This window comes from Erinaceus europaeus, chromosome 5, assembly GCF_950295315.1.
Source record: "Erinaceus europaeus chromosome 5, mEriEur2.1, whole genome shotgun sequence".
NCBI classification, from domain to species: Eukaryota; Metazoa; Chordata; class Mammalia; order Eulipotyphla; family Erinaceidae; genus Erinaceus; species Erinaceus europaeus.
In genome coordinates this window covers 13839215-13853924 of record NC_080166.1, presented here as the reverse complement: position 1 = coordinate 13853924, position 14710 = coordinate 13839215, and the positions used below count along the sequence as shown (strand labels likewise).

Below are 14710 nucleotides of genomic sequence, written 5' to 3'. Positions count from 1 at the left end.
GTGGAGAGCAGTCTGGAGAACTCTCAGTAGGCTACAAGTGGACCTTCCCTGTGACCCTGCAATTCCTCTCCTGGGGATAGATCCTAAGGAACCAAACACACCCATCCAAAAAGATCTGTGTACACCTGTGTTCATAGCAGCATAATTTGTAATAGCCAAAACCTGGAAGCAACCCAGGTGTCCAACAACAGGTGAGTTGGCTGCGAAAGTTGTGGTCTAGATACACAGTGGAATACTACTCAATTATGAAGAGTGATGAATTCACCTTCTTCGCCTCATCTTGGATAGAACTTGTAGGAATCATGTGAAATGAGATCATTCAGAAAGAGAAGGATGAAGATGGGATGATCTCACTCATGGACAGAGTGGAGACATAAGAACAGAAGGGGAAACACAAAGCAGAACTTGGACTGGGCTTGGTGTCTTGCACCAAAGTAAAGACTCTACAAAGAAGGCCTTACAGGTCCTGGAGCGTGATAGTGGAGAAGGACCTAGTAGACTGGGGGTGAACGTGTTTTGCAGAAAACTGAGAAATTTTACACATGTATCAACAACTGTATTTACTGTAAACCATTAATCCCACTAATAAAAAGCAGTGTGGTATGACTGTGAGGATAGTAATGGCTACCATTCAGAGCATTGCCACAGCCTCTGTCTCACCACTGTGACTTGCAGAAGATTGCTCTGAGTGCCTGTGATTTGGGGAAACTTTCCTGGACGGTTGCCAGGCCAAGCCCCAACCAATACCAGTAACATGATAATCTCTCCGTCAGTTACTCCTTGCAGTTAATTGTGTCTCCTCAGATAAATGCCTTGTGGACATCTTGTTTGGTTTCTAATGATATCACCCCTCAAAAATCAAATGAAAATCAAATAATTTACCCACTGAACCCCCCAAATGATGATCAGATAGAGGAGCAGACTTAGAAAGCATCTGGGGGGCCCAGGTAGTGGGGTACTGGGTTAAGCACATGTAGTTCAAAGCACAAGGGCCGACGTAAGGATACCAGTTCAAGCCCCACCCCACCCCCAGCTCTGTACCTGCAATTGGACGCTTCATAAAAGGTGAAGCAGGTCTGTAAATGTCTGTCTCTCCTCTGCCTTCCCCTCTCCTCTCTCTGTCCTATCTAATAAAATAAACAAAATGGCCTCCAGAGGAAATGGAGTCTTAGTGCAGTCACCAAGCCCCAGTGATAACCCTGGAGGTTAATAATAATAATAGAAAAGAAAAAAAGAAAACATCTGAATATCCATATATCTAAAAGGATGTCACCAACTGCCAGGGTCCATGCCATGTAGACAAGGAGACTTTTGGTTGTGAAGTTCTTTTTTTTTTTTAATATTTATTTTATTTATTTTTTCCCTTTTGTTGCCCTTGTTGTTCTATTGTTGTAGTTGTTATTGTTGTTGTTGTCGTTGTTGGATAGAACAGAGAGAAATGGAGAGAGGAGGGGAAGACAGAGAGGAGGAGAGAAAGATAGACACCTGCAGACCTGCTTCACCGCCTGTGAAGCGACTCCCCTGCAGGTGGGGAGCCGGGGTTCGAACCGAGATCCTTATGCCGGTCCTTGTGCTTTGCGCCACCTGCGCTTAACCCGCTGCACTACAGCCCGACTCCCGGTTGTGAAGTTCTAAGGGCAGTCAGAGTTATTTTCTCATTGCAAACATTCTCAGAAAAATAAAACACCTACAGACATAAGACCAGCTGTTCATGTGAGAACATCTTTACATTTACAACCTGACTTCTCCTCCTTGCATCTCATTTAGTAACAAATACTGGGCAAGGAGCCTCTGTTAGGGAAGGCTGTTACCCGACTGCAAATTTATTGACATACTCATTGGCTTCAAGGTGTGAGAGGCGTTCTCCAGTGTTGGGGAGTGTGGGCGTAGAGGGAAAGGGAAAGCAGACAGCTGATGCATGAGGAGGTCGTGTTTACAGCAGAAACTCCCCTCACTCTGGCCTTTCCTCCTGGGCAGGTCTTTCTGGAGATTTCCTGCGAGCGGGCAGGTACTCAGCCCACACGGTCAATGGTGCCTGGTCAGCCTGGACATCCTGGTCGCAGTGCAGCCGAGACTGCAGCAGAGGCATCCGGAACCGGAAGCGGGTCTGCAACAACCCGGAGCCCAAGTACGGAGGCATGCCCTGCCTGGGCCCCTCCCTGGAGTACCAGGAGTGCAACATTCTGCCCTGCCCAGGTGAGTGCCTCGGTCACTGGGGACAGGTAGGGGAGATCCAGGCCCTGGGAAGACTCACTCAGCTGCTGGAGCTCTGTGTTTGAGTTAAATCTGTGTTGCACGTCATACCTGGGGGGTCAGGGACACAGCACAGCCTAACAACCTTCATTTACATATCTGAGGACACATTGGATGCCAGGTGCCATCCTCAGCACCACTCTGCAGAGCTGGACAGTGCTCTGATCTTCACTCTCGCGGGAAAATCAGTATTTTGAAAATCATATATTCCAACTGCATTGGTATGAAATCAAATGCCATTTAGACTTGAAAATGTGACATCTTTGATAGGTGCAAGCAGCTTTCTGAGTTCTGCATGACAGGAACTGCCTTATAGCAATAATCACTTAACATTTGGTAGTGAGATGGCTGGATGGGAAGGATGAGTGGATGGATGAATGAGTGAATGGATGGATGGATGGATGGATGCGTGGATAGGTGAGTGGATGGATGGATAGGTGGGTGAATGGGTATATAGATGAGTGAATGGAAATCATGATGGATGAGTGATGAATGAATAAATGGATGAATAATGGCTCAGTTGTTTTCTGAATGGATAAGTGGCGGATGCATTGATATCTGAATAGATATGTGGGTGGATGAGTGAGTGAACATAGTGAGAAATGTGTAAATGTGTATATAGGAGATGGGGTGAATGGATGAGTGCATGAATTCATCAGATGGGCCCATGGGTAGTTGAATGGGTGGGGAGTGGGTAGCTAGGTGAGTAAGTGAACGAGTAGGTGACAAGATGAATGAGCGGATATGGACAGAGAAGTCAACAAGTCTATGAAGCAGAAAGCACAGTTTCCAAAGTTGGGGCTTGCCCCACCTCCGTCATCCCGCGTCATCCCCGTCACCCCCCCCCCCCCAGTCATCCCCCGTCACCCCCCTTGTCTCTTCATTTGCCTGGCTCTTCCTCTGCGTCTCTGCTTCCTCCAGCCATCTAGCTTTGCAGCAAAGGGGCTGGGGTAAGGTCCCAGAGGCGCTTCTTTCCCACAGCCCCAGCATGGAGAGAGTCAGAGGACTCCTCCCCCAGGGCTGGGTGGGAGGGTCCCCGTGGGGCCACACCCTGAGAGGACTCTCCTTGGGAGGGACTGAGCTGAGAGGGTGATGTGGGATTTCCTTGGGCTTCCTCCATCTGCCTTTGCCCTCTCGACATGAGACCTTGCAGACTTTCCCACATGTCCGCTGAAACCCTGGTTGTTGAGTGCAGAACTCAGCTCTCTCTCAGCTCTGAGACTTAACAAGAGCTGCCAGCGGCTGCTTTCTCTTTACTTGTGTTCCCTTCAGGCCACTGCTGTGTCTGTATAACCTTAGCGTAGTGAAATAGCTCTTGTCCTCTTCCTTCTGAAAGCCAAGTTTCCAAAGAGGACTGGCTAAAATTCACAGGGGTCCCTGTCACTTTTTGAAGAGGGACTAGTGAAGCAGGAAGTGGTGGAGCAAGTGTCACTTTTCTCCACCATCTTCTAGAAAATTCCTAAACACACAAAAGAGCAAACCTTAAGTGAGGGGGTGGAATTCTGTCCTCAAGGCTGTACATGCTCAGTCCATGTAAAAATTTTATTTATTTAATTAATTAATCAAATGAAAACATTGACAAGACCATAGGATAAGAGGGGTATAATTCCCACCACCGGAACTCCTTCCCATCTCCTCCCCTAACCCTATCCCCTAACTCCTCCCCGATAGCTTTCCTTATTCTTTATCCCTCTGGGAGTATGGACCCAGGGTCATTATGGGATGCAGAAGGTGGAAGGTCTGGCTTCTGTAATTGCTTCCCCGCTGAACCTGGGCATTGACAGGTCGATCCATACTCCCAGCCTATCTCTCTCCTTCCCTAGTGGGGCAGGGCTCTGGGGAAGCAGAGCTCCAGGACACACTGGTGAAATGTTTTATCCTGTTGACATCACTGATTTTATTTTACTTCAATGGGTGGTGGGTGGAGTGTTTTACTTGAGTGACTTGATCTCTAATCAGTTGATCAAATGTAACTTGGTACAATTCAGGACCAGTTAGTGTTGGGTCCTGAGTTTTGTTGTCTATTTGTCTGATCTTTCCCTGAGCAAGTCTTTTTGGGGGTGGGGGATCTCACTCTTTGAATGTTCCTGGCATGAATTTGCAGGATTTCTATGAAACTCAGGCTCCACAGTTCCCCGCCTGTTGCTGACTCCCTCCCTCAGAAAATGTCACCTTTGTTCCTCCTCTCACATGTCTAGACTGCCTCCTCTTGCGGTCATGATGAGGAGGGGAGCTAGTAGTGGGTGATGATGACGTTTAGCCCTCGTGTTGTTACTGTCTTGACCCAGTCGAGTAAGAGCACAACAAAAAGAAAACTCAGACCTTCCACCTACACTCTGCTTCTTCTGCTCCCAAGCTGTGAAGACTATTCCATTAAGCACTTCAATCTGTGATTTAGAGTTTAGAAATATTTTGGCCCTCTTCCTGTGAAATATCATCCCAGTATTCAGTAGCCTTTCTCATCCAGAGACCAACTTCCCTTTGTCTCCAGAGCTTCCAAAGGAATATTGCAACCTGTAATGTGAGAATAAAATTGAGAGCAGAGGGAGAAAAATAAATCTCAATGAACTGGAAGAATGCACAGTGCCATTTAAATAAACCAATGAAAAAACTTGATCTCCAATATTTTGGAAGCGGAAATGAGTTAGACTTAGAGTGATGAACCAGTGTCAAAAAGACACTGAATTCTGCTCTGTATTCCCTTCCTCCCTGCTCTGCCCATACCCCTGAGGCCATGCAATCAGTCAGAATTGGTTGCAGTACCCTGTACTCTTGAGTTAAAATGGCAAGTGAGAGTATTTGAGTAACTGAATTCCTCATACAAACTCCCTCCAACTATTTCCATTTCGGAGATTCACATTCTCTGTGTTAAACAAAACAAAAAAACAAAAAAACAGAAACAACAACAAACAGATTCTGTGCCGGGAGACTTACTGAGATATCAAGAGGAGAGCTGGTGTGTTCGTTAGAGGAAGCTAGTGTTATTTGGCCATGTTGTGATGTGAGCACTGATAAACACTGGTGAAATAGCACACTGGATCTGACACCTCCACTTCCTGTGTTCAGGCATGGGTTCATTCGATGCTTTGTGACTTAAAACCTTTCATCTTATTTCTTGTATGCAGTGCTGGGGAGCAAACCTAAGGCCTTATACTTAAATGATTCTACTGAGTAACCTCCCTGGCCCAGTCTTAAAATTGTATTCTTTATAGGCAAAGAGAGAGAGAAAGCTAGCCCCACAGGGAGGAGGAAACCCTCAGAGCACTGCTCCATCTTCTGTGGTGCTCCCATGTGGTCCTGGGACTCAAACCCAAGGCCTCAGACATGATCAGCCACTTGGTCTACTCTCTGAGCCATTCCCCATCCCTTTCATGGGGGGTTATATTAACTTCTTCTTGTAATAAGAATAGTTGCCATGACCCTTTATTTTTTATTTTTAAGGTAAAATTGTATGTTTTTTAAATTCAGTTATGTAGAAGAGAAAGAGATAAAAGGGAGATGGAGAGGTAGATGAGAGGCATCTGCAGTATTGCTTCACTGTGAAGCTTCCCATCAAAAGTGGAGACCGGGGTTTGAACCCAGGTCCTCAGCCAGGTGCACCAACACCCAGTCCCAGCCTCTAGCCTTTGATGATGGTGATGGAGTCTCCCACATCCTGGTGGGCTGGCCAGTGCAGTGTCCAGGAAGAACCTCAAGGAAGCAGGGCTCCAGCCTGGAGAAAGGGCAATGCTCTGGAGTAGGAAGAATCAGAGAAATGGTTCATCTGATGAGTGGCTGAAAAAGTTGGGGTCTAGTACGCAATGGAATACTACTCAGCTGTTAAGAATGATGAATTCACCTTCTTCCCCTCCTCTTGGATGGAGCTGGAAGGAATCCTGTGACGTGAGATCAGCCAGAAAGAGAAGGATGAAGATGGGCTGGTCTCACTCAGGGACAGAAGTGGAGAAATAAGAACAGAAGGGGAAACACCAAGCAGAACTCGGACTGGGTTTGGTGTCTTGCACCAAAGTAAAGGACTCTGGGAGGAGGGAAGGTTCAGGTCCTGGTGCTGATGGTGGAGGAGGACCTGGGCTGGAGGACGGGGGTGTTTTGCAGAAAACTGAAAAACATGTAGGATTATGCCGTGTGTGTGTGTGTGTGTGTGTGTGTGTGTGTATGCGCGCGCGCGTGTGTGTGCAGTCACTGTGCAGCATGACGGAACAGGCAAACAGGGCCCCCTCCTCAGGAGGAAGACCCACCCACTGCAGCTCCCACCCCACGTCCCAGGACTGGTCACTTCTACACAGATGGCTTCCTGCAGAGCAGATGCTTTTTTTACAAGATTCTTTTCTTATTTTTTAAATATATATATATTTATTTATTTATATTTATTGATTTATTCCCTTTTGTTGCCCTTGTTGTTTTATTGTTGTAGTTATTATTGTTGATGTTATTGATGTCATTGTTGTTGGATAAGACAGAGAGAAATGGAGAGAGGAGGGGAAGACAGAGAGAGGGAGAGAAAGAAAGATACCTGCAGACCTGCTTCACCGCCTGTGAAGCGACTCCCCTGCAAGTGGGGAGCCGGAGGCTCAAACCGGGATCCTTACGCTGGTCCTTGTGCTTTGCACCACCTGCGCTTAACCCTCTCCGCTACCGCCCGACTCCCGATTCTTTTCTTAGTTCATATAAATCTCTGAATTTGTGCAGAAACATTATCAAATGCACATTGGCTTACACCACAGGCTCTAACACACAGGCACAGCCTCTCACCTCCCCTCGACTGGCATCTAGAAGACACGCCAGGACCCCCACGTCCCTTCACCCCGTGCCTCTCCCTCCTTCCTCAGAATCCTCTGCATCGGTGCAGTACGGCAGCACCTGGTTCAAGTTTCCCCTTGTGTCTTCCCTCGCCGTCCTGTGCTCTTGAGGTCCACCTGTAAGTGAGATCACCCGGTCTTGCTCTTTCTCTTTCTGGCTTGTCTCACTCACGTATCACCTTTGAGTTCTGGCCACTCTGTGTCAGAGCAGGTATTTCTTTCACCTGTGGCGCCGCGGGCTTGGAGGCAGCTGGGTGTCAGCGGCCCCGTGACTTTCTGTCCCTTCTCCAGTGGACGGCATGTGGTCCTGCTGGTCTTCCTGGTCCAAATGCTCGGCGACCTGTGGCGGTGGACACTACATGCGGACTCGATCCTGCACCAACCCGGCCCCGGCCTACGGGGGCGACATCTGCCTGGGACTGCACACGGAGGAAGCGCTGTGCAGCACCCAGCCCTGCCCCGGTGAGACGCCTGCCCCTGATCGCACATCACTGCCCATGTGCCGAAAGGGAGGCCCCTGGCATCCCATTATGTCAGTAGGAACTGGATTCCTAGTCTACTGTTCCCCAGTGAGGTCTTTCTCCCCACACACTGGGCTCAGGGCTGCTCACAGAATCCAGAAAGTCGTGAGCCTGGTGATGGGTGGGGTCCGGCATTGTGGGATTGAGAAGCAGAGCCCACAATGGGAAGCTGCTTCAGGACATGGATGAGTGGGGGGGGGGGCTCTTCCCCAAGGCTGGCACAATGGGGGTACCCCTCCCCATCCACAAGTTAGCTTTGTTTTCTGGCATCTGGGAACCACGGGGATGAGAAAGAGAATCTTACTTCTGAGCCTAAGCTTGACAATGCCATGCTCCTACTTTGCATTTATTTATTTATCTATTTTCCCTTTTGTTGCCCTTGTTGTTTAACATTGTTGTGGTTATTGATGTCATTGTTGTTGGATAGGACAGAGAGAAATGGAGAGAGGAGGGGAAGACAGAGGGGGAGAGAAAGACACCTGCAGACCTGCTTCACCGCCTGTGAAACGACTCCCCTGCAAGTGGGGAGCCCAGGGCTCGAACCGGGATCCTAACGTCGGTCTTGGGCTTTGTGCCACCTGTGCTTAACCCACTGGGCTACTGCCCGACTCCCTATTTATTTATTTTTAATTGCCACCAGACTTATCGCTGAGCATGACAAATCTTCTGCTCCCAGTGGCCTTTTGTTTTTTCTCTTTGCTCTACTTTTTCTTTTAATTTGATAAAAGAGAGAAATTGGGGGGGGGGGGATTAAGGAGGAGAGCAAAAGGGAGACACCTGTGGCCCTGCTTTGCCACTCATGACATTTGCCTCCTGCAAGGGACTGGGAGCTTGAACCCGTGTCTTTACACATTGATGATGCTTGCATTCAATATTAAGTCACTATTAAAATAAATAAAATTAAAAAACCATAATGTGAAAGGTGGAAGTGTCATGTGGTTGGAGGTGGTAGTGCCAGAGATGGTAACATCTCTGTCTTCTGGTCTCTGCAGAGAGCTGGTCCGAGTGGTCAGATTGGTCCCCATGTGATGCGTCTGGAGTTCAGATTCGAGCCCGCCAGTGCGTCCTTCTGTTCCCCGTGGGCAGCCAGTGTTCCGGAAACACCACAGAGACTCGGCCCTGCGTCTATGACTCCAATTTCATCCCAGGTAAGGATAGAGACTCTGAGGGGAGGGAGCCCAGAGCTTCCTGCCACTCACAGAAGAAATGAACCAGAGGTGGGTTCCTTTCTCTGACCTCCCAGGTCTGGTGAGATGCAAAGGTAGTTCCAAGGAAATGGAAACGCAGCTCAAATTTCTAACCTCCGTGGCCTCCTGTAGCCTGGCAAAGGGCATGAGTTCTCTGAAAAGGAATCTCATTAATTCTGGTGGTGGCCTCTGAGCCCTGGTGGGCTGGTTGCCCTTCTGTGGAAATTGTGAGGACACAAACTGTAGTGAAAGGGGAGGGGTCGGAGGCTGGCCTGTTGACACAGGAGGCTGGCCTGTTGACACAGCCAGCAGGAGATACTTGCCAGAGAATCAGCTCCTACTGTGCTTGGAGTTTTGAAGCTGCTGCCCTGATTTCAGCCTCATGGGCCACTGCATTTTGTTCTTGAATTTCATGGCTCCCAATCAAGGCTACCTTGACCAGACATATCTTTTTTTTTTTTAATTTTCCCTTTTGTTGTCCTTGCTGTTGTTTTATTGTTGTTATAGTTATTATTGTTAGGACAGAGAGAAATGGAGAGAAGGGGAGAGATAAACAGACACCTGCAGACCTGCTTCACCACCTGTGAAGCGACTCCCCTGAAGGTGGGGAGCCGGTCCTTGCGCTTGGCTCCACGTGCGCTTAACCCACTGAGCTACTGCCCGACTCCTGACCAGACATATCTTAAGTTGGTCAAAACAAACAAAAACCCAAGATCATATTTACATTTGTTAATGAATAGGGTTTTTTTTTGAAAATTTGACCTACATAAAGCTCAAAATCTTCAGGCATTTTGTAAACGAATCTTAGATGCCATCTTTCTCCCTTATAATGTTATATATTGTAATGGAGTTTTGTTTGTTTGTTTGTTTTTCCAGAAGTCTCTGTGGCCAGATCTAGCAGTGTAGAAGAAAAACGGTGTGGAGGTATGTCCTTTCTACACAATGCCTAGTTGATTTCTGATACATTCCCATCATTTCTTTGCCTCCGTGTTTTTTCCATCCATGTTTTTTTAATAGCGGTTTAATAGTGATTAACAAGATTATAAGATAATTGGGATATAATTCAATAGAGTTCCCACCACCAGAGTTCTGTGTCCCATCCCCTCCATTGGAAGCTTCCCTATTCTTTATCTCTCCCCAGGGGTGTGGACCAAAATTCTTTATGGGGAGCAGAAGGTGGGAGTTCTGGCTTCTGTAATTGCTTCTCCACTGGACATGGGTGTTGGCAGGTGGACCCACACTGCCAGCCCATCTCTGTCTTTCCCTAGTGGGGCAGGGCTCTGGGGAGGGGACGTATTGGTGAGGTAGTCTGCCCCCGGAAGTCAGAATGGCATCATGGTAGCATCTTCAGCTTGATGGCTAAAAGGTGGTAAAATAAGAAGCAGGACAAACTGCTTAATAAATAGGAACCAAAAGGTAGGGATAGAGGAAATGAAATTAGGGACCTTAGGGTGGAAAGAAGCTAAGAAGTCTATTTTAAGTATGTTCTTAGGGCCAATGACTTTAGTAATTTTTGTCTGAGCTTGATAGCTAACACGCAGACAACTTAAACATATTGTTTGGGCAGATAGTGTCAGAATTGAGAATAAGGCTAGAAAACTGGATCAGAGCAGAGAAGAGCTCCCAAACTTGAAGAAAGTAAATGCAATTATCTGTTTACCCCATCCACGTGACCCAGGGCCCATGTCTATTCCTATTTAGCACAGGGGCCTGTGTAGCCTCTGAGTCAGTCTGAACTCACAGTCCACGTTCAGCGTTCACAGCTGGGAACATTCTAGGCTGCACTCGTTTCAGGACCCATCTTCCTCGAGTGGCAGAGTGGGCTGGCCCAGCCTCCCTTCTACTCTCTGAGTGAGCTGGCTTCCAGCTGAGAATATGTATCTAGGTCTTCAGAGATATGGGGGGTGAGGGGCAGAGACCAGGCACCTCGACTTCTGGTGGATCGGTCCCAAAGCATTTCCTGGCCAGGAAAGGCCTGGAGAGATCTACAGAGAAGGACAGCTTGTGAAGAATCAGTCCAGTTATGCAAAGAAAGCAGCTCCTTGGACCACTTGGTCTCTCTTTCTGTTTCACTCTCCAAAAAGCAGCCCGCAGAGGAAGCAGACTCAGAGCCAAGAACCACACTAACAAGTGCCAGGGACACTGAACAGGCATCTTCCTGAGGCAGAAACATGTGGGCCCACTGACATTTTCCCACTTAGCTATTTTCAGTCGCCTGAGACACACAGACCAACCGAAAATAGTCAAGAAGATATCAGCTGGCCCCGCCTTCCCGGCCGCCTGTAGGAATGACGCAGGGGACAGATACAAAAGTGTCTGCCAGTGGAGGGACCGCGTCTCCTCCCAGGGTTATAATGACATGTCTGCCTGTGGCAGAAGGTATTTTGATCTGCTCGTGGCCATGACCCTGGAGAGGACTAAGGAGGGGACAGGAGTGACACCTGCTTTGTGTCTCTGTCATCACTCCTCTATAAAAGGGCAGCACCCTGGGGGCACTGTGCCCACCTTGAACTCTGAATCTGCAGCCTTGGTTTGGAATCTGTTGACCCCAGAGATCATACAAAAAAAAAAAAAAAAGCCACCAATGGACAAGAAAGATAGCTCAGCCTATTAGAATGTCAGCTGGCATGCCTAAGACTCCAGAGTTCCAAGGTTCAAATCCTGGTACCACCATGGTTTGAATTACTTATGATGAAACGTGTAATGTCTGGAACTCATTTTAATATGATCCATCTGGGTGAAAGTGAGAGAGGAAGTGTTTGGATTAAAATCAGACAATTAGGGTCCAGGCACAGCGGGTTAAGTGCACGTGGCTCAAAGCACAAGGACCAGTGTAAGGATCCGGGTTCGAGCCCCTGGCTCCCCACCTGCAGGGGAGTCGCTTCACAGGCGGTGAAGCAGGTCTGCATGTGTCTATCTTTCTCTCCCCCTCTCTGTCTTCCCCTTCTCTCCCCATTTCTCTCTGTCCTATCCAATAACAATAAAACAAAAAGGGCAACAAAAGGGAATAAATAATTTAAAATATATAGTTTTTAAAAATGGGAAAAATGGCCTCCAGGAGCAGTGGATTCATAGTGCAGGCACTGAAGGCCCCAACAATAACCCTGGAGGCAATAAGTAAATAAAGAAAATAATTAATCCTGTTGGTACTAGGGTGATGTACACCTATGCACTGTGTTCCTGTTTCTTCCCTTACCTGTATTTGAAAATGTCCACAATAAGTCATTCATGAAAAATTTTAAAAATATAATATGAACAAAGGAACCATCTCTTTTGCAAGCATTTTGAAGTACACACACACACACACACTCTGCTGCCCCAAGAGCAGAAGTTAATATATATATTTTTAAATTTTTTTATTATCTTTATGTTATTTATTGGATAGAAACAGCTAGCAATTGAGAGGGGAGGGAGTGATAGAAAGACACCTGGAGCCTCCACAAAGCTCTCCTTGCACATTGTCACACGTGTGCTCAGGTATACACCACCACCCGGCACCATCAGAAGTTGCTCTTCGGCAGAGGAGTTCTAATCCCAGGGACCAGCTTTAAACCCCGACCTCCATGGAGACGAGTGCCTGTGGCCTGAGTGTATGGAAGGATGGTCTGATCGCTCTCATCCAGGAGTGGCAGGAGGCTTCTCTTTGCTCTGCGCCACACAGGCAGATGGCCACACCCCTTCCCTCCCTCACCCACTTTGGCCTCCGTCTCCCCAGAGTTCAACATGTTCCACATGATGGCCGTGGGCTTGAGCTGCTCCATCCTGGGCTGCCTCGTCACGCTGCTTGTCTACACCTACTGTCAGCGCTACCAGCAACAGTCCCATGACGCCACCGTCATCCACCCAGTCGCCCCCGCCCCGCTCAACACCAGCATCACCAACCACATCAACAAACTGGACAAGTACGACTCGGTGGAAGCCATCAAGGTAAGTGGTGGCAGGCACCACTGCAGCCAGGTGCGCAGAGGGGGCAGGTGGGTGGGTGGGTGGAAAAGTCTGGGGGTGGCACAGACAGTGGGTGGGAGACATGGTAAAGCCCCCCCCCCATGGGGATGGGCCACCCACCCGTCGGGCCTGGCTTCGCTCTGGCAAAGAGGTCATGTCCTGCCACTGGGAATGTTGGTTACAATAGAGTGTGGACCAGCACTTGGGAAAATTCTTGCCCAGGGTCTGGTCATACCTTAGGTGTCTTCTTCCTCGGAAGGAAGGTCTCGTCAAGAATCTTCAGAGGGGCCAGGTGGTGGTGAACCCTGTTGAGGCCACATGTTACCATGAGCAAGGACCCAGGTTTAAGCCTCTGCACCTGCCCCCAACAGCAGGGGGAGCTTCGTGAGTGGTGAGGCAATGTTGCAGGCATCTCTCTTTTTTAAAAATTAATTGATTAAGTTTATATGATTCAGTACTGATTTCAATCACAAGGTGATAGAGGCACTGTTTCACAGTTCCCATCACTAGAGTTCTGCGTCCCCATTCCCTCCACTGGAACCTACATTAGTTCTCCCAAGGTCACAGATAGGGGTTGACTATGATCTTCAATAACTATATATATATATATATATTCCATTTTTCTGTGGTCCTGCCTTCTCTTCCTTTCGCCTGTTACTACTTCAGCATACCCTCCCTTTTTCCCTCTACTCTCTTTGGGTCCTGATGGAACTGGAGTTCAGAGCCCTCTGGTCATCTTCCCCGCTAGGAGTATGATATCTCTTCCTTTCTTCTTCTCAATCTTCCCCTTTCAGTCACAATTTTTCTCTTTCTATCAAAAAGAAAGGGGGAAAAATCTGCTAAGAGTAGGAGATTTGTCATGCAAGAACCAAACCCCACTGCTGATCCTGGTGGCAAAGAAGAGAAAAGGGAGGGGGAAGGGAGGGCCAGAGAAAGAAAATAAGCCCCTGAATTGCACTCTGAGAAAAATGTGCCGGGCACTGGAAAGACCATCGTCAAGTAGTCTCTTCTTCATTTATTTTTGCTTGTGATGAATAGTGTTTTGCAAGATTGTAAGATCCTAATGTCTAGCTCCATACCACACCCACCACTAAAACTGTAGCCCTGCCCTCCCACCTCCCTGGCATCTTCACAAGTCTTAGAAACGGTTTGCTTTTTGCTTGTTTCTGTTTTTGTTTGTTTGCTTGTTTTGTTCAAGTTCACGTGAATCAGATCTCTAGATTCTTCCACATATGAGTGGAACCACCCGGTAGTTGTCTTTCATCTCTTCACTTATAAGCATAATAACCCAGTCCCGTTCATTTTGTCCCAGAGGGCACAATAGCATCTTTTCCTAATATATATGGCAGTTTCTTCAGCACTCCATGATGTACGGTTAGCTTCTGTTACTGTTGTTCCAGTGCTGTGTTTGACCCAGAAACTGAGAACAAATGAGGGTGTGGGAGGTGTGGAAGGTCACATAACAGTTATGCCAAAACAAAACAGTTATGCTGGAGGCTTCAGAGTCCCCGAATTTATGCCTCACACCACCACCAGAGTCAGAGCTGAGTAATAAATAAATAAAGCAAATGGTGAAGCAGGGCTGCAGGTGTTTCTCCATCTCTTTTTTGTTTGTTTTAAATTAAGTCATTTGTTATTGGATAGAGACAGAGAGAAATTGAGAGGGAGAAGGAGAGAGACAGAGAGACACCTGCAGCCCCGCTTCACCACTCATGAAGCTTTCACCCTGCAGGTGGGGACCAGGGGCATAAACTTGGGTCCTTGCGCACTGTAATGTAAGCTCTTAACCAGGTGTGCCACCACCTGTTCCCCTTTCCCTCCCTTTCTATCATACCCTACCCTCTCCACTTCTGGCTGTCTCTGTCTAATAAGCGAATAAAGACTAGAAAAATAATTAATGAAGTCATGGAGGTGAGGGTAGGGAGAGATAGCATAATGGTTCTGGGAAAGACTTTCATGCCTGAGGCTCTGAGGTCCCAGCACTGTCATAAGGCAGAGCCGAGCA

The 14710-nt window shown here is 47.8% G+C and overlaps 1 protein-coding gene across 2 annotated transcripts in view; it reads left to right on the top strand.

Moving 5' to 3' along the window:
• SEMA5A (semaphorin 5A) overlaps positions 1-14710 on the top strand; it is a 380052-nt gene that overhangs the window by 357538 nt on the left and 7804 nt on the right. For both annotated transcript variants that reach the window (XM_007520548.3, XM_060191157.1), the window contains 5 exons: positions 1978-2196; positions 7344-7514; positions 8566-8721; positions 9637-9684; positions 12476-12687. In XM_007520548.3, coding sequence (XP_007520610.1) covers positions 1978-2196; positions 7344-7514; positions 8566-8721; positions 9637-9684; positions 12476-12687 — 806 coding nt within the window. The remainder of the gene's footprint in view (positions 1-1977; positions 2197-7343; positions 7515-8565; positions 8722-9636; positions 9685-12475; positions 12688-14710) is intronic.